Consider the following 20,584-nt stretch of genomic DNA (forward strand, 5'->3'; position numbering starts at 1 on the left):
AATGTTTATTCTTCATCTTTCCTGTCAAGTTTCCCCAAATTTCCCATCAATGCCTTTATTGATTTTCACTTCTTTGCCAACTTTCCATTAATGAAAGATTTTCAAATGCCCATCAATAGATGTTTTTAAAATTACCTATCAATGCTTCTTTCCCCACCTTCCCTATCAATATCTTCTCCTTCTCATGAATATCTCCCTCAATCTCCCACGTCAATATCATAATCCCCCATTTGTTATCTGTTTTTCAACTCTACCTTATAGTTGTGGCCTCCTAGACAGGCTTAGTGGTCCCCTGGAAAGCCCTATAATGCTGAAAATGTATAGAAAGATGTGGTTCCTGATTGGGAGGAAGGTAGGTGAAAAGATAGAAACAGAGAAGAAGAGAACAGAGGAGAAGGAAGGAGAGAGAGTCATAGTGAGCAACAGGGGAGAGGGAGAGGGAGCAGGAAGAAAGCTGTGGATGTTGAACAGCAAAGGGGATTACAAGTCAATGGTTCAGCTCCCAGAGCTCTCTCTTCCCTCTCAGAGTCAAAAGCTCCTGGCTAGCCCAACTTCCCACCCAAATGCAGAATTGCTACTGCAAGCGGAGAATAAGAGAAAAGGATCTTTCTTCACACATGCTTCTCCTATAGATGCACTTCATTTTTGTTTGTTTGTTTTTATTGTTAATTTTCTTCACATGGCAGACAAACAACAGAGTCTTCAGCAATCAATGTTCAGAAGACCAGCACTGACCAGGAAACACCACTTTAAAAAAAATAAAACTTTTTTTCTTTTTTTTTTTCTTTTTCATTATTGGGACATTCAGATCAGGAATCACATGAGGAGAGTGCTAAAAGATGACCAGCAAAATTTCACATGCAAAAAATGATTTCCCCTCAGTTAATAAACCTTACCCCCAATAATAGTCATTATTTTAGGGTAGAAGGAGAAACTCATGGACTTTCAGCCACAAAACCCTTTCCCTGGAAGCAGAAATACTTTGGGAATTGGAGGAGGGAAGAAGGAAAATTTTGTGAATTTGAACAATGAGAGGGTCAAAATTTTATCATTGGGATAAGAAAAATCCACCATTTTCATGCTAGAGAACTAATTTGGAGAGGAGAGTAAGGCTTCCATTTTATTACCTACTGAGAAAAGTTTTCCATTGATGTAAATGTGCAAATTGTGACATTAAAACTGTGATTCCATTTTTTTTTCCTGCCCATGTGAGGATTTATCTCCATGAGATCCTTCTCCTGGACCCATCTCCATCACCTTACTGCAGTTGGTTGAGTCATTAAATAACACGAGTTAGAAAACTTTAAAAATGGAGCATTTACAATCAGGGACATAAATACATGCTTTTAAAATCATCTTCATTCATATTTACAGAGTTGGGGGATTAAACCATTGTAGCCCTGAAGGAAAAAGGAAAAAACAAAACAAAAGCAAAACCCAATAGCCTCCAATCACATTATGTCAAGATTCTTATACTTTGATAAATGTCCTTCAACTTTGGGTTTGAAATATCAAGCCAAGAATATTTAATGGCGCCAAAATGATCCCAAGAGAGTCTTTCCACATGGCCTGCCTTCAAAGGCACAAAGCCTGGGAACTGCATTGGACCAATTCAAAATCCCAGCCTTAGTTCATCTATTCTTCCTAGGTGTAGAGGGCTCTCCCACCTCCACCCCTACTCCATCTGGCTGTTCCTGACCTCTTTTTCTATACTCCTAAATCATTTTTTTTTCCAAACTCATATGTTACTTGAAACTGAGAGCCTAGGGACTTCAGATGCCCATGACAGCATCATAGTCAGGGACAAGAGCAGAGGTGAAAGCATCCCAGCCCACCTTCTCTGCCTTCCCTGGAGAAGCTAGACTTGAAGGGAAGGCCCTAGGCCCAAAGTCAACAATACAGGCACTGATGGGAGTTTAAAATCTGGAGGTAAAGACCCACCAAATCAATTTTTAGGCAAGAAGGCTTGCTTCTTCCTTACCCCCTCCCAGGGGTGGGGGAGCCTCAGATCACCAGGAGACTTTCAGCAAGACTCCAGGAGCATCTCTGCCCTCTGCGAATTTCTGCAGAACTTGGAGAAAAAGAAGCTGGGATTGGGAAGTTGGAAGAGGGGAGTATCAAATCCAGGAACCTTCTCCCCTCCTCCAACTTCCCAATCCCAGCTTCTTTTTCCAGCTAATGGCAATGGATGACTTTAGAGGCAAAGACAGGGTGAGGGACTCTTGAAAAACAATTGCATAGAAAGAGAGACCCAAACCTGGCCATGACCTTCTGCCATGGGGTCGTGTTGTTCTTCCCCTGCAGCCCACCCCAGAAAGGAGACACTCTAACATCACCCTTGAAGGGACCCAGGGCAGTCAGTGACCATCACATGTCCCCCTAGGGCTCAGGTCTCCTTTTTGAAGACAGAAATTCACACCCAGAGACTCGTCTTTTTCTCTCTTTCTCAGGACCAAAGGACAGGAAGAGCGCGTCATGCATGGCAGCCTCGGGGCCCGTGGGCCTTGCTCATGCAGGTGTCATCTCAGGAGCTGTGGAGGAGCAAAAAGGCACAATTGGGTTAGGATTCGTTTGCCTGGCACCGGCTCTCCCACTAGGGCGATTCTGTCTCTCCTCCAATTGCACATCTCACGCCCTGTGAGACTCCCTGAGCATCATTTCCTAGACAAGGCCCTTCCTCATCTTCCCAGGTGTTAGAGCTCACCACATATACACCACCCATTACTTTATACATGTTTCAAACTTACTTACTGGAGTATAAGTTGCTTTCCCTTAAAGTATGCAAACTCCTCAAGAGCAGGGAAAGGTTTGTTTTTATTTGTGAACTGCTTGGTTCTTTGGATAGGACTTTGGGCCTGATGTCAGGAAAATGGGAATTTCAAATCCAGCTTCAGACACGTAGTAGCTGTGTGACCCTGAGCGAGTCATTTACCCTATCTTCCTCAGTTTCCTCAACTGTGAATTGGAGCTCATGGTAGCAATTACCTCCCAGGGTTGTTAGGAGGATCAAATGACATAATAAATCACTTTGCAATTCTTAAGACACTATATAAATGTGGATTATAATTATTACTATCATCATTATTTTTATTGGCATCTAGTTATTCATCTTTCATTTTTGAAGAGGACAGAGGATATCATACAGTAAAATCTTGACTCATGTGCAAACTGGATTTAAGTGAGGCAGAGTTCCACAAAGTCTTGACCTCGTTCCCTCTTCTAGAGTTATCGCAGTCCAGAGGCAGGACTAAAGTCAGTGGGGCTGTGATGGTCCAGGAGGCAGAGGATGATTTGGGCATCTTTGATGTCTGGCTAAGCTCCGGGAGTTCCATAGTTGCTGCTTTAGTCGCCATCAGGACCCCTGGAACAGGTTGTTCTCATCTGCCCATTCCAGAGAGGGAAGTGCTTGGGATAGACACCCGCCTAACTCACCAAAGGACCACCTGTTATGCTAATCTTGGTGTGGCCTATCTGCCATGAGGTTCTACTGGGCTATGACTGCCAGAAATGCTACAGCTTCTGGGAGCCACCGGGGAGAGTTGACTGGCAGGTAGACAGTAAAGGTGGATAAGCATCCCTGAAAAGTGCTCGGTAAGTCCTCATGCCAGAGGTGCTGGTCCTCCCTGAACATCTGCACCCCACTAACACCCATAAAAGTGTCTTGCAAACAGTAGGCATTTAGTATATTTTTGTTGAATGGACTAAATTCCCATACTGGCTGCCCTCAAAGATTTTCTGTGTCAGGCTTTTGGCTTTCTTGTTTTAGGTATCTGAGGAGGGGGTGTATTTTGAGATCCATTTCTCCTCCTAGAGGTCCCTGGAAGATCCAAGGACCAATCCTTTTCTTAGCCCTTAGCAACCACCCAAAATGGATGAAATCTAACTACTATGCCTTGGAAAATGGTGAATATAAGGAATCCAGGGATTCATGGGAAGAAGGACAATGGATGAAGTGACAATGAACAAAATCAGCAGACTTCACAAAGCTAATAGAAAGATGAACTGGGACAAATTGTAGAGAGCAGGAGCAAGGGGAGGGCAAAGGATGCAAGATCCTGCTTTGCTGTCAAGAGTTACAAGGAGGGGGTCAGTGGCAGAGACCACCAGCCAAACTATAAGGAAAGAGGAGGTGTCCAAGAATAGAACCCAGGAATTCCCAGGCAAAGAGCCCTTCCAGAAAGGGAGCTGCAAGTCAGCATACTTTGTCACGTTGCTTAGCAAGTTGCTTAGAGCATAGACTGTAGTAAGGGGATTTGCCCAGAGTTAAAGAGCCAATACAGGTCAGTGGCAGAATTTGAATCCAGGCCTTCCTGGTTGCAAAGTCAGCTCTCCACCCATATGTAGCACGATAAATGTAGAAATATGTAAAGGATAATTGCACATGTTTAAAATATATTGGATAACTTGCTGTCTAGGGAAATGGTAGAAGAAATGAGGGAGAAAAATTTGGAATACAAGATTTTGTAAGGGTGAATGTTAAAAGCTATTTTTATATATATTTTGAAAATAAAAAACAAAAGTTGTTTTTTTTTTTTTTTTAAACAGCAATATGGTGGCCTAGAACAAGTGTGACAAAAGATGGCAGGCCACAATAGAAACATCCCCTTAAAGCTATCTACTTTGTAAGACAAATATAGTTGTGAGGGTGGGCAGAGATACCCCTAGACACAGGACCAGGAGGGAATACACTGGGAGATATATTTAGGGAGGAAAGAGGGATCATCTGATAGCTTTCCTTTTTATCTAATTTGTCTTGAGAAGCAGTTTAGTGTAGTAGAGAGAGAGTTGGCTTTAGAATCAAGTTTTGCCTCTGAAACATGCTGGCCAAGTAACCCCAAATGAGTCTTCTTAACCTCTCAAAGGAGACAGGCAGCTCTTCATATCTATAAATTTCAGAGAAGGTGGCTCATGTGAATTGGGAGAAAAAAAGAAATAGGCATTTATCAAGCACCTACTATATTATCTGTGTGTGTGTGTGTGTGTGTGTGTGTGTGTGTGTGTGTGTGTGTGTTGGTCACTGTTAGGGATTTTATAAATATTATTTAATTTCATTTTCACAACCCTGGGAGGTAAGTTCTATTACCCCCTTTTTAGTTAGAGAACCTGAGGCAGGTAGAAATTCCCAATATTACACATCTAGGAAATATCTTATGTAAGAATTGAACTCCAGTCCTCCTGTCTCCAAGTCTGGCACACTAGCTACTTCACTATCTTGCCACCTGTAAGAGATGAGTGGAGCTTCTTCAGCCCAGAGCTTTCTATAACAATGAAATCACAGGCCCCCCCTTTTTCATCCCTATTCTGACTAGCTAGATACTAAGCTCAGCTGTTTCTATGCTACTTGGTGAAAATAATGCTGCTAAATGCTAGTAACTAATTGCTAATTGATAGTAACAACTGTCTAAATTCTTGTGCCCTGCAACAAAGCCCTGGTTATAGCTCTGTCAGTTTATGTTTCACCAACCTAGTCTTTGACAATCCAAGATCATATTCACACAAACAACACACACACACACACACACACACACACACACACACATTCCAAATCTGGGGCCAGTCTGGTACCCTGGGCTTCATTATGTGGACAGCTCCTACCAAATATAAAAAATATTCTAACCCTTCTGACCCATATCTCTGGGAGTTTCCTGGAAAATGTGTTACTCTTTGAAGTGGGACAGTAGCATTTCAGGCAGTTAGGTGGGCCAGGTGAATTGGAGTAAGTCAGACCTGAGTTCAAATCTCATCCCTCTAATAAGCCTTGCAAGTCACGCAAGTGCTTTGTGCTTCAGTCTTTTCAACTGTAAACCCTGCCTTCCAGGGACATTTTGCTAATCAAATGAAATAATACTAGTAAATCATTTCACAAAATTTAAAGTACTATTTAAATGCTAGCTATCATCATTAATATGATTAATAATATTAACTAGCTTTCCCTTGTCCAACTTTAAGTCTAATGCCAAGTATAATTCTCACTATGTTCTAAGAGTCCTATACAAGAAGCAGGGAGGGGAGTGAAATGCCTAGCATTGGCAACAAGTAAAAATAAAAGAATAAACAGGGGATGCTGGAGGCCCTTTCCACTCTGAGATCTGGGAATCTATGAAAGAAGGGCTGGAAATTTGGAATTATGTTCAAAAAGTTATCAAATTGTGCATACAGTAGAAACACTGGGCTTATATCCCAAAGAGATCTTAAAGGTGGGAAAGGGACCTGGATGCGCAAAAATGTTTGTGGCAGCCCTGTTTGTAGTGGCAAGGTACTTGGAACTGAGTGGCTGCCCATCAGGTGGGGAATGGCTGAATAAATTTTAATATATGAATGTTATGGAATATTATTGTTCTATAATAAATGATCAGCAGGATGATTTCAGAGAGACCTGGAGAGACTGACATGAACTGAAGCTGAGTGAAATGAGCAGAACCGGAAGATCATTGTACATGGCAATAACAAGACTAAACATGATCAATTCTGACGGACGTGGCTCTCTTCAACAATGAGATGATTCAAACCAATTCCAATTGTTCAGTGATGAAGAGAGCCATCTACACCCAGAGAGAGGACTGTGGGAACTGAGTGCGGACCACAACATAGCATCCTCACTCTCTGTTGTTGTTTGCCTGCTTTTTGTATCCTTTCACAGTTTTTTCCTTATTGATCTGATTTTTTTTTTGTGCAGCAAGATAATTGTATCAATATGTATATACATATACATATATACATATATATATTGGATTTAACATATATTTTAACACATTTAACATGTATTGGACTACCTGCCATCTACGGGAGGGAGTGGGAGAAGGAGGAGATAATTTGGAACAGAAGGCTTTGCAAAGGTCAATGTTGAAAAATTACCCATGTATATGTTTTGTAAATAAAAAGTTTTAATAATAAAAATAAAAAGTTTTATAAAAAAGAGAATCAAGAAGGAAAAAATAAAAATGCTCAGCAAATAGCTTTGAAGACTTTGAAAAAAAAAAAGAAAAAAGGGCTACAGCATGGGTCGGTTTAGCAACATAACACTGACAGGGGCGGCTGTGACCTAGGACCCAGAAATGGGAAGGCAGAGTAGCTGAAAAATAAATGTCACTTGCTTTCCCATCCTGCCTGGGGCAAACTGTGTGGGTGGCCGAAACTGGAGTTTAAAATTTTCATTCTGTCCCAAATATAGGACATAAAGTTATGGGCCCAGTTCTCTGAAGAGAACATAAGTCTTAGGAATCAGAACATGGTGTTCTCCTGGGAAAATGAAGTGCTTTTGAGCCATGTCTTTAAAAGCCTGAGCAATACTCAAGGTCTCCCATTTAAGATTAAAGTTAGTTTGGGGCATACTTCATTTGACTTGAGACTAAAAATTAAATACCAATATGGAAGTGTAAAGTGTAATCCTTGCCCTCAGCACTGAATGTGAAGCCCACTGGGCTTGTTGAGCTGCCTGCTTGGCTGATCCATGAGAAGTGTGAATGTTATGAAGGCTGATGTGACTGCTTAGTACCAGCGCTTTGGGGTATCTGCATCAATACGTAGGTGATAGCTGACACTGTAGATGTAGCATGAGGGCTGTTTTACACACATGATACGTGTGATTTCTCAATTCTGCCTCTTAAAAGCCTTATCACTTCTAGGTAGGAACCATCACTTGTAGAGAATCCTAGACACTGGGGTTCTTTCTCTTCTCTATCTCTTTGATAGAACACTTATTTTATCCACATCCATTTTTGCATGCTGTCTCTCCCCATTAGAATCTAAATTTCTTCACATCAGGCAACCTCTTTTTGCTCTTCCTTGTATCTTCAGCACTTAGCCCAGTGCCTGGGACAGAGAAAACATTTAACAAATTTTTTTTGCCCCCTGACTCAGTCTAAAAGTCTACTGAGCTCTTTTTTTCCCCCACTATGGGGAGAGGGAAGGCAGATAGGGAAGCACAGAGCTATAGTTCACACAAAACCTAACTTCTTCAGAAAGGTCATGGTGAAGGGCTAAGGGAATAGAAAGAAGGGTAGACATATGTGAAATCAATTAGATTCCCCTGTTCACTGAGGATGAATCAGGAATAGTATGAACATTGCTCTGAGAAGATAAAGTAGATCAATTAGAAAATCAGATCAAATTTTCAAAATCTTCATCATGATACTCAACTTCTCAGGCAGCATGGAAGACAGCTTCAGGTGCAGGCTCTTTTGTTTAGTGAGTGACCTCTTTCTGCCTCAGTCTCACTACCTGCTGCCCCCGCCCCAGGCAAATACCTGTTCCCATGCTGCAGCCAAGGAATCTTCCTATTACCCCAGGCTGCCTCTCACATTTGGGAAGGGATAGAGCTAGAACTTAAACTTGTTTGGATTGGATTGTACCATTTTCCATCCTTCCCTTAGAGAAGAACAAGAAAAGCCTCTGACCTTCAAGCAATGTACCATTTCATTTGTTTTTTAATAAATGATTCACTGCACATCCAGCCATTCTGGAGAGCAATTTGGAACTATGCTCAAAAAGTTATCAAACTGTGCATACCCTTTGATCCAGCAGTGTTTTCTACTGGGCTTATACCCCAAAGAGATACTAAAGAAAGGAAAGGGACCTGTAAGTGCCAAAATGTTTGTGGCAGCCCTGTTTGTAGTGGCTAGAAACTGGAAAATGAAAGGATGTCCATCAATTGGAGAGTGGTTGAGTAAATTGTGGTATATGAATGTTATGGAATATTATTGTTCTGTAAGGAATGACCAGCAGAATGAATACAGAGAGGACTGGCGAGACTTACATGAACTGATGCTGAGTGAAATGAGCAGAACCAGGAGATCATTATATACCTCAACAACGATACTGTTTGAGGATGTATTCTGATGGAAGTGGATCTCTTCAATAAAGAGAGCCCTAATTGATCAAAGATGGACAGAAGCAGCTACACCCAGAGAAAGAACACAGGGAAATGAATATAAACTGCTTGCATTTTTGTTTTTCTTCCCGGGTTATTTATACCTTCTGAATTCAATTCTCCCTGTGCAATAAGAAAACTGTTCGGTTCTGCACACATATATTGCATCTAGGATATACTGCAACCCATTCAACATGTAAAGGACTCTTGCCATCTGGGGGAAAGGGTGGAGGGAGGGAGGGGAAAAATCATCACAGAAGTGAATGCAAGGGATAATGCTGTAAAAAATTACCCTGGCATGCGTTCTATCAATAAAAAGTTATTTAAATAAATAAATAAATGATTCACTGATATACTTTTCACTTTTTTCATAACTGCCAAGTGATTTCCCTCAAATCCTCCTTCAACAAAGAAGCACAACCAAGAACAAGGAGCCAACTCATAGGCTGTGGCTGACCACACAAGCCTCATTCTGTACTAACAGTCCACCACCTTCCTATCGAGAGGAGTTATGTTGCACAGCAAACCCTCTGGTCAAGATTGCACTGATCTGAGAACCAGTGCCTTTTGTTGCTGTTTTTCTTGACATGATCACCTTTGTCTGAACAATTTAATTTGCTTAGCAGTTCCTAAACATTTCCTTAGGATAGGAAAGAAGCTTTGTTGTCGGGAATCCCCACTTTGCTCTGCCTCATCCTATGAATGAAAGGTATGTTACCATTCCCTAAAATGTCTCTCTCTATATTTTTATATATGGCTTCTTCTCAAGCTTCCCAGGGATCTTTTTGTGGGCACGCACCTGCTCCAGTCCCTCATATCTCTTTTCAGCAGCACAGCCATGTACTCCAGTCAATCTTTGATACGTATATATACACAAACTGTATACATATGTGTATATGTGAGTGGATAGATACATAGATTAATAGACAGACAGACAGATATAGGTAGATAGATGAACAACTACAAAGATAGATAAACAGACAGGTAGATGTACAGAAAGATAAACAGATAGATGATAGATAAGATAGACGATAGATATATAAATGAACAACTACAAAGATAGCTGGACAGAACTAAATGAACAATGACAAAGATAGACAGACAGACAGATGAACAGTACATACTATCTACCCAATAAAGATTAAGAGGCTTCAAAAAATTCCCTGGCCTCTAATATCTGCCCCTTCATTGCTTTATTTCAAATTCCTCTTGACTATTTAATCAATATTCTTGACGATTTAATAACAGTCTATTTTTCCAGGCACATCATTTTCTCTGTCTTCCTTACCCCCCCACAATATACATATACACATATACATTTATGTGTGTTTATGTGTATATTATATATACACACATACATACATATCTGTACAGACATATACATATATTACACACACACCACTACTACCACTTCCAGAAAAAAAAAAAAGAAAAACTTCTTATGACTAATATGCAGAGTCAAGAAACAATATTGGCCACTTTCAAACTTCTCTGACTCCTTCTGGCCCCTGAGCCCACCCACCTCTGTCAGAAAGGAGGTAACTTGCTTCATCACATGCCCTCTGGAATTATGACTGGTCACTGAATTAATTAGGGCTTTTAGGACTTTTAAAGTTGTTTGCTTTTCCAGCTGTCATGCATCAGTTGTTCCAGGGATTTACATTCTAGCAAAGGAGATAACTTTAAATAAATAATTAATCTTGCCCTAAAATATGTATAGAGTAGATAAAGTCATTTCCAGGGGAAGGCACCGGCATCTGTCCTTAATGTTGATGCATAGATCTGCTCACAGTCCCTCCTCTGCTCACAAAATGCTAGTAGCGCTATACTAACCCCTGAAATAATTAGGGGACATACAGTGCATAAAGCATCAGAACTGGAGTCAGAAAGATTCATCTTCTTAAGCATCAAACACTTCTTAGCTGGATGACTCTTAGAAAATCACTTAACCCTATTTACCTCAGTTTCCTCATCTGTAAAATGAGCCAGAGAAGGAAATGGCAAACCATCTAGTATTTATGCCAAGGAAACTCCAAACAGGGTCAAAAAGAGTCGGACACTAAAAGCAACTGAATAATGAAAACTAAGTCCTGAGAAAATTCAAACTTTTTCATCTGGCATTTAAGGCCCTCCACAAACTAACACAGACTACTTTTACACCCGCCTTGTTATCTATGCTTCAATCATATTAAACTTCTTTCTTTCCCTCTAAACATACCCTGTGCAGTCCTGCCTTCATGCTTTATATCACACAACTCTCTATCCCAAATGTTATCCCAAACCCAACATAAATGTTGCTACTTCTATGAAATCTTCCCCACTCTTTGTTACCTTATTCCTGATGGGCACTTCCTCTCCCCATAGCACTATATTCACATTTAAGCAGAAACTGTACTGTTTAGTTATCTATGTTCTGTTCTCCTATTAAACTTTACATTTCATAGAAGAAGGGTTCCTGTGTCTTATTTAAACTCTTTCATTCCAGCACCTAGCACTGTGCTCAGCATAGAGAAGATGCTATACAAATATTTGCTGCATTAAATTGGTACTCCAAATTCCCAGCATTACAGCCATTCTTTGGGGTTTGTTTTTAGTACAGACTGTGCATTGGGAGGGATCTCAGGATTTATCTAGCCCAACCCATATATGAAGAGGAATCTCCTCTTTGATCGTTTTGACATGTCAGTCAGCCTCTACATAAAGTCCCAAGGACAGGCACCTCACTACTTCTTGGGGCAGCACATCCCACTTTTTGTCAGCCTTAATTGTGAGGAAGCTTTCCCTTTTGTGGAATCCAAAACTGCCTCTGTGTTACTTCCAGCCACTGCTCCTAACGCTGTTAGAGCTGTAGAGTCATAGAGAAGGCTAGAACATTCCTCTTTCTCCCTTTTGAGAACAGAAGACTTTCTAAGGTACAAATGTTACCTAAAAAGAGTAATATATTAATCTATCACCATCTGTTCCTACAAATTCAGTTGTTATAATATGAGTTTATAAATTATTATGAGTTTAAAAAATAAAACCTTAGAACACTGAATGTTAGACTGAGAAAAGGATGGGCTTCCATTAGCATATGGAATTGGTATAGGAAAACACACAAAGGCTACTTTGAGTCCGGCTCTCATGCTAAGCATCAAGGGCAAAAAGGAGGAAATAAGTGGGGAAACTATTCCCCTACAAGTGCTAAGAGAGAGAAGGGGAAGAACCTGTGAGAGAATCTTTGCAGACTGTTCTGACCTGCCAGCTGGAGAGTGATTGCATCATCCTGACACCCTCCTCACTGAACAGGCAGTACATACTGTCCCAGGCGTACATGGCACAAGAGACATATCCAAGACAAAAGATCCCTATTACTTGTGGGCCAGGGAGTGGAACACCATGCTCCACCAGTTGAAGGAGATGAGTTGATTTCAGGGTACTTTGGAAATGATAACAATTATGAAACACTGAAATTGGGAACGCTTAATGCACTGTGATGCCTCTTAGCCAAAGGCTATGTGCCCTACCATTTTAAGGAGGGCAAGGAGGCAAAGGGTATGGGAAGAGCACAAGAATACAGAAAAAAAGATATGGGCTTGAAAGGCTGTCCTGCTCTCCACTGCTTTTGGGAACTCAGACAAGCCCTTTTGGGAAAACTGGACTGAAGCAGAGAATTGCCAAATTGCATAGAAGTGTCTTCAGAAGCCATCTCACCCAACCAGTTCCTCAAAAAGCATTCCTTTCTACACACAAGACATTTTCAGACTTCCAAAGAGAAGCTGGCCTCTAAGCTGAATTTTGAAGGAATATATATATATGTGTGTGTGTGTGTGTGTGTGTGTATGTATGTATAGCAGAAGAGTTTATGCTCGATAACAGAATTAAAAGGGAGCCCCTGGAATACAACAAATAGGGAGTGAAATTCTAGCTTAAGCCTTGAACACATCACTTTAATGACGCTGGTCTAAAATGCAATACAGTAGAGACAGAATTGAAGCAGAGAAACCAAAATGAAGATCATCTAATCAACTAATACACAATCATGGTGAGCATTAATGAAGGGATTCCTCAGTTTTCAGTTTTATCCTCTTCTCATCATTATTATCTCTCAATAATTCAATGTTTAATTTATCAATATTTATTTATTTAGTAAATAGTATTTTATTTTTTCTAATTATATGTAAAGATAATTAACATTCATTTTTATAAGATTTTGAGTTTTACATTTTTCCTCTTTCCCTCCTTCCCATCCCTCTTCCCCAAGATGGCAAGAAATCAAATATAAGTTCTTCATGTGCAATCATGATAAACATATTTCCACATTAGTCATAATGTAAAAGAAGCAACAGAACAAAAGGAGAAAAACCTACAATAAAAAAGTGAAAATAGTATACTTCAATCTGCATTCAAACTCTATAGATCTTTCTCTGGATATGGATGGCATTTTTCACCAGAAGTCTTTTGGAATTGTCTTGAATCATTGTATTGTAGAGAAGAGTTAAGTGAATTATAGCTGATCATCACACTGTGTAAGATGTTTTCCCAGTTTTACTCTCTTCACTCAGTATCAGTTCATATGTCTTTCCAGGTTTTTCTGAAACCCATCTGTTCATCATTTTTGATAGCACAATAGTATTCTTTCACATTCATATAGCACAACTTGTTCAGCCATTCTCCAACTGATAGGCATTCCCTTAATTTCTAATTCTTTGCCACCACAAAAAGAACTGCCATAAATAATTTTTGTACATATGGGTCCTTTCCCTTTTTTATGATCTCTTTGGGATATAGACCCAATAGTGAGTTATTACTGGATTAAAAGGTATGCACAGTTTGGTGGCCATTTGGACATAGTTCCAAATTGCTTGCCAGAATGGTTGAATTAGTTCACAACTTTACCAATAATGCATTAGTGATCCAGTGTTCCCATATCTTCTTTAACATTTATCATTTTCCTTTTCTGTCATATTATCCAATATATCCAATATCTAATATGAGGTGATACCTCAGAGATGCTTTAATTTACATTTCTCTTATCAATAGTGATTTAGAGCATATTTAAATAATAGTGTTAATTTCTTCACCTGAAAACTGCCTGTTCATATCCTTTTACTATTTGTCAACTGGGAATGATTTGTATTCTTAAAAATTTGATTCAGATCTCTGCATATTTAAGAAATTAGGCCTTTATCAGAATTGTTTCCTATTTTTCTGCTTTGTCTCTATTCTTAGTTGCATCTGTTTGTGCAAAAACTTTGTAATTTAATATCTATTTTCCATTTCAAAATATTCTCTAACTCATTTGGTCACAAATTCTTCCCTTCTCCATAGAGCTTACCAGGTAAGTTATTCTCTGCTCTCTTACTTTGCTTATGGTATCATCCTTTATATCTAAATCATATATCCATTTTGACTTTATCTTAATATGGTCTATGAGATGATAGTCTATGCCTACTTTCTACCATACTATTTTCCAGTTTTCCCCAGCGGTTTTTGTCAAATAATGAGTATTTATGCCAGAAGCTGAAATTTTTGAGTTTATCAAACAATAGATTATTATAATCATTTACCATCATATGTTTCTAATCTACATCACTGATCTACCACTCTGTTTTTTAACCAGCATCAAATAGTTTTGAAAATTGTTACTATATAATATTTAATACAAGTGGGTACAAGTAGGTTGCATTTTTTCATTAATTTCCTTGATTTTTTTTTTCCAGAGGCAATTGGGGTTAAGTGACTTGCCCAGGGTCACACAGCTCAGAAGTGTTAAGTATCTGAGATCATATTTGAATTCAGGTCCTCCTGACTTTTCAAGGCTGGTGCTCTATCCAGTGCTCCACCTAGCTGCCCCTCCCTTGATATTCTTTACCTTTTTTTCTTCCACATGAATTCTGTTATGACGTTTTTCTAGTTCCATAAAATACTTTTTGATAACTTGGTTGATATGGCATCAAATAATTAAATTAATTTAGATAGTCATTTTTATAATATTAGTTCAGTCTACCCATAAGCAACTGGTTTTTTCCATTTTTTTTTTTAAGATCTGACTTTGTGTGAAAAGTGTTTTGTAATAGTGTTCGTATGGTTCCTGGCTTTTTCTGGGAAGCAGACTCCCAAATATTTTATATTGTCTAGTTATTTTAAATGAGATTTTTCTATCTCTTCTTGATGAGCTTTGTTGGTAACATATGGAAATGTTGATGATTTATGTGGGTTTATTTTATACCCTGCAACCTAACTAAAGTTATTAATTAATTCAAGTAGTTTTTTAGTTAATTATCTAGGATTCTCTAAGTATATACCATTATGTTATCTGCAAAAAGTGACAGTTTGTTTCCTCTTTTGCCCTAGTCTATTTCCTTCAATTTCTTTTTCTTTTGTTATTGCTAAAGCAAACAATTCTGATATAATGCTGTGCTCATGGGATATTGTGCTCGTGGGAATCCTTATTTTACCCCTGATCTTATTGGAAAGGTTTCTAGATTATCCCCATTACAGAGAATGCTTGATGGTTGTTTTAGAGAGATACTATTTATCATTTTAAGGAAAGCCCGATTTATTTCTATTTTCTTTAATGTTTTTAATAGAAATGGATGTTGTATTTTGTCAAAAGCTTTTTCCACATCTATTGAGATAATCAAGATAATCATATAATTTTCATTGATTTTGTTATTGATATAGTCAATTATGCTAATAGTTTTCTTAATATTGAACCTGTTCTGCTTTCTTGATATAAATCCCACCAGGTCATAGGGCATTATCCTCAAGATACTAATTGTTGGCATCTATTTGTTAATACCTCCTTTAGGTATCACTATCTTTCAAACCAAAACTTTGGTTCATTTATTTTATAAGTTTGAAAAAAATGAAAAAACATTTGCCCCACATTTGTGTCCTTCTTTGCCTATTTTTCCAAATAATCTCTATATTATTGGAATTAATTGTTTTTTAAATGTTTGGCATAATTCACTTGCAAATCTGTAATGGGCCAGAACTCTGGAGAAATATACTTAGGCAAGCATTCTTATAACAAGGTATTAACTCAGTGGAATTGATGAGACAATGGTTATCTAGTTTAGCATGCTGATTAATAGTTCTCTAGTTCAGTATGATTGATTTAACCTTACAACAAATAATGGTTCCCTAGGAATATAATGATTGGTTTATATCATTATGATGAATGGATTTAGTTGTAATAGAGTATTTAAGAGGTTCAGAGTCAGACCTAGAGGAGGACTGGAACAGACTTGGAGAAGACAGAGGACTGGAGGCTGACCTGTCCTTCTCCTTCCCCAACTGAAACCAAGGTCCATCTGAAGGCCCTTCAGAAAGCTAGCCAGGGCCCCAGACAAGGAGACTAACTGTGAAGGAGACAATAAACACCTTAGGACTTTATCACCTGGCTCTCATGGTGATTACTTTGCAAAAACGAAGGCTGGTCCAAAGACCTCCAGAAAGCTAAACCAGAACACTGTACAAATTCATGTGGATCTGTAAGTTTTTTTCCTTAGGGAGTTCATTGATGGCTTGTTTGATTTCTTTTTTCTAAAATGGGATTAATAATTGTATTTCCTCTTCTACTAATCTGGGCAATTTATATTTTTTTAAATCTTCATCTGTATCATTTAGATTGTCAGATTTATTGGCATACAATTGGGCAAAATAGCTCCTAATTATTGTTTTAATATCTTCTTCATTGGTGATAAATTTACTCTTTTCATTTTTGATGCTGGTAATTTGGTTTTCTTTTTAAAAATCAAATTTACTAAAGATTTTTTATCTATTTTTTTAAACAAAACCAGCAATTAATTTTATTAGTTCAACAGTTTCCTTATTTTCAATTTTATTTACATCTCCTTTGAATTTCAGAATTTCTAATTTGATATTTAATTGAAGATTTTTAATTTGTTCTTTTTCTATCATTTTAAATTGCATGCCCAATCCACTGATTTGCAATTTCTCTATTCATGTAAGCATTTGGAGATAAAAATTTTCCCCTAAGTACTGCTTTGGCTGCATCCCATAAATTTTGGTATACTATCTCATTATTGTCATTCTCTTTGATGAAATTATTGATTGTATCTATGATTTGTTGTTTGACTTATTCTTTAGGATTAGGTTATTTAGTTTTCAAATAATATTTCATCTATCTTTTTGTAGCCTTTTATTATATATGCATTTAAATTAAATGCACACAAGAATGAATTTCATTTTTCTGCCTTTCTGCTGGTTTTTATGCTCTAATATATGGTCAACTTTTGTGTAGGTGGCATGTACCACTGAGAAAAAAGGTTTATTTTTTTCTATCCCCTTTCAATTTTCACCAGAAGTCTGTGATATCCAACTTTTCTCAAATTCTATTACCTTCTAAATTTTTTTATTTTTTATTTTGTGGTTAGATATATCTAGTTTTGATAGAAGATTGAGGTCCCTTTAGTATAGTTTCGATGTCTATTGCTTCCTATAACTCACCTAACTTCTCCACTAAGAATCTGGATGCTCTATCACTTGGTACATATATTTTTAGTATTGTATTACTTCATTGTCTATGGCATCTTTTAGCAAGGTATAATTTCCTTCCTTATCTCTTTTAATCTATTTTGGTTTTACTTTGAGATCAGGGTAGCTACCCCAGTTTTTTTTTTTTTTTTTTTTAACTCTGTCATGCTTCAAGTGTGTTTTCTGTAAACAACATGTTGTAGGATTCTGTTTTTTAATCCACTATGCCATTCACTTTTTTTATTGGAGCCTACTAACTGTGTATTTCTCTCCATCCTCACCCTACCTTTTTATACTTTTCTCTTTTCTTTCATTCTGTCCCTTTTCACCAGTTATTTTGCTTCTGACTACTGCCTCCCACAGTCTGCCCTCCTTTCTATTGGCCTTTTCTTTCTCCTTTCCTCCCTTACTTCTCTATAGGATAAGAAGGATTTCTCTACCTGAGTTTTATATTATTCCTTCTCTGAGTCAAATCTGATGAGAGTAAGATTCAAACAATTCTCACTTCCACCCTTTTTTTGCTCTATTGTTTTAAGTCTTTCCTGTCTTTTATGCCCCATTCTGCCTCACCTTTTCCTCTTTTCCCAGTACAATCCTTTTTTCACCCCTTAATTTTTTAATCATCTCCTCAATGTCAACTTATACCCACAAACTCTCTGCCTAAATATATACCTTCTAACTAGCCTAGTAGAGATGCAACTCTTAAAAATTACAAGTCTCATCTTCCCATATAAACCATTTAACCTTTTTGAATTATATGTTATTTTCTTTACTGTATGCCTTTTTATGCTTCACTTGAGTCTTCCATTTGAAGATAAAATTTTCTGTTCATCTCTGGTCTTTTCATTAGCAAAGTTTGAAAGTACTTTATTTCATTGACTATCCATCTTTTCCCCTAAAAGATTATGTTCAATTTTACTGGGTAGCTGATTCTTGATAATAATTTAAGCTCTTTTGCCTTCCGTAAATATGATATTACAAGCCCTGTGATAGTCCTGTATAATTCTGACTGACTCCATCATATTTGAATTGTTTCTTTCTGCCTACTTGCAGTATCATCTCCTTGACCTGACAGTTTTGAAATTTACCAACAATATTTCTTGGAGTTTTCAGTATGGGATGCATCTCTTTCAGAATGATGATTGGTGGATTTTTGTTTTTTTCAGTCAATTTTTGTCCTTTTTTCCCAAACTGTTGACTCTTTTTTCATAATTCTCTGACATGACTCATTTCTTTTCTCAATTTTTCTTCTACTTCTCTTATTTGATTTTTAAATTTTTTGAGCTCTTCCATGAGGACTTTTTGGGCTTGAAACCAATTTATTGAAACCCTTTGAAGTTTCACATATAGAACTTTGACAATGCTGTCCCTTTCTGAGTTTGTGTTTTGATTTTCCCTGCTGCCATAGTAGCATGGTCAGGGCTCTTTTTTGTTTTTTGCTCCGTTTTTAAAGTTGAGTTCTGCTCCCAGGGTACAAGGAGCACTATCCCAAATTTCTTGCACTGGCCACTGGATTTCTGTGCCAGGGCATTTGGGATTGGCAGCTTGCCCACTGCATTGGGATGGCTGGCCAAGTCAAATCTGTTGTGTCCTGGGTTCTAGGGCTAGCAGTTTGCCTGCTGTGCCGGGGGCTAGAGGTCTCACAGCTGGCCTGCTGAGCCACAACTTCTGTGCTGTGTCCAAGAGCCTCCACTTGTTTGCCCAGGTACCACCTGCACTGTGCTGAAATCCCTTTTTACCCAAGGGAGACAGATCTTTCAGGAAGTCCTGCTAGCTGGAAGTCCATGGGCTAGAAAATTGTTTCACTCCATCTTTAGGTGGATTCTGTCATTCCAGAATTCTTTTAAAACTTGTTTTATCATTGTTTTCAAGGGAAATGGGAGAGAGCTCAGCCAACTTCTTAGCTTCTCTCCACCATCTTGGCTACTCCCCCTCATCAAATATTTATGAAGCGCCTTCTAAGTTTTAGCATCAAGAATACAAAGATAAAGCCTTTTCCCACTACTAAATGGTAAAAATAGAGAGATTAGTGAATTCAGACAAAGGACCTGGGTTCCTATCCTGTGACTTGCTTGTCTAGGGCTTCAGTTTCCCCATATAGACAATGAAGAGATGCAAACATATGGGCTTTAAACCTTTTTCCACCCTCTAATTCTTAGGACCCTATAATAATAAATATATTTTTTTTATTTTTATTCCCAGAACTATTATAATGTTTTTATTGATTATTAATATTTTAATAATTTTAACTAGGTGAGGCACTTATGTGTTGTATATTCCTAACTCAAAAAATTAGGAAGAAAAAGGTAGTTTTTTGGGGAATGAAAAAGAAGAAGGGAAAGACCAGACAGCTTCAAGGGGAAGGAGTTCATAAGGTCACTGAAAACATTTCCATAGGGAGATAAGACATATTGGGTGAAAAATCTCATTGAGCACAAAGCCAGACCTCAAGGATTTTGCTACTTCCCCATAAGGACTTAATTGGGGGTTTGTTTAGTTTGCTGAAGAGTTTGCCAATGGCTTTTAATTAATCTCAGGGGAGCTTTAGAGCACAACACCACAGATAGGTTATCCTGGTTACTGAAGCATACAATGTCACAGTTTAGAGAGACCTTAGAACACAATGTCAGAACTCAGAGGGCCCTTAAAAAACAGAATGCAGAGCTGGGAGGGAGGGACCTCAGAACTTAGAATGTCAGAATCAAAAAGGGACGATTGGACGTGAAATGTCAAAGTTGGGAGGGCCCTTAGAACACACAATGTTTATGTTTTAATACATAAAATGTCATAAGGGGGGGGGATGGAATCTTAGAACAAAAGGCTTTCAAAGTGTTTTTTGTTGGTGCAATCTTATGAATGCAGATGTAAGGTAGATAACATAAGCTTTATTCCTATTTTACAAAGGGTAAAATCCAGAGGCTTCAAAGTTAAATGAATTGTCCAAGGTCAGAGTGAATATTTAAACCTGGGTCTCCTGACTCCAAATTCACTATTTTTTCCAGTCTACACACCTTTGAATTGACTATCCCCTATGCCTTGAATGCCCTCCCTCCTTACCTCTATTTAAATCTCCAATTTTCTTGAAAGCCTAGTTCAAATAGTACTTCCTACATGGGACCTTCTCTGTTTTTCTAACTGCTTGTGTCTCTGACTGAAATTACCTCATCTTTAGTTTGCATATAAATATATGCAATATATATTTATATATAATAAATATATGAATACATTTAT

The 20,584-nt window shown here is 38.1% G+C and overlaps 1 protein-coding gene across 1 annotated transcript in view; it reads right to left on the reverse strand.

The window, feature by feature from the left end:
- Nucleotides 1-642: 642 nt before the first annotated feature.
- Nucleotides 643-20,584, reverse strand: part of PRDM2 (PR/SET domain 2) — a 184,562-nt gene continuing 164,620 nt past the window's right edge. The window contains exon 9 of the mRNA XM_051988511.1: nt 643-2,531. Within this exon, the coding sequence (XP_051844471.1) occupies nt 2,525-2,531 (7 nt within the window). The 3' untranslated portion in view covers nt 643-2,524. The remainder of the gene's footprint in view (nt 2,532-20,584) is intronic.

This window comes from Antechinus flavipes, chromosome 3 (assembly GCF_016432865.1).
Source record: "Antechinus flavipes isolate AdamAnt ecotype Samford, QLD, Australia chromosome 3, AdamAnt_v2, whole genome shotgun sequence".
NCBI lineage: Eukaryota > Metazoa > Chordata > Mammalia > Dasyuromorphia > Dasyuridae > Antechinus > Antechinus flavipes.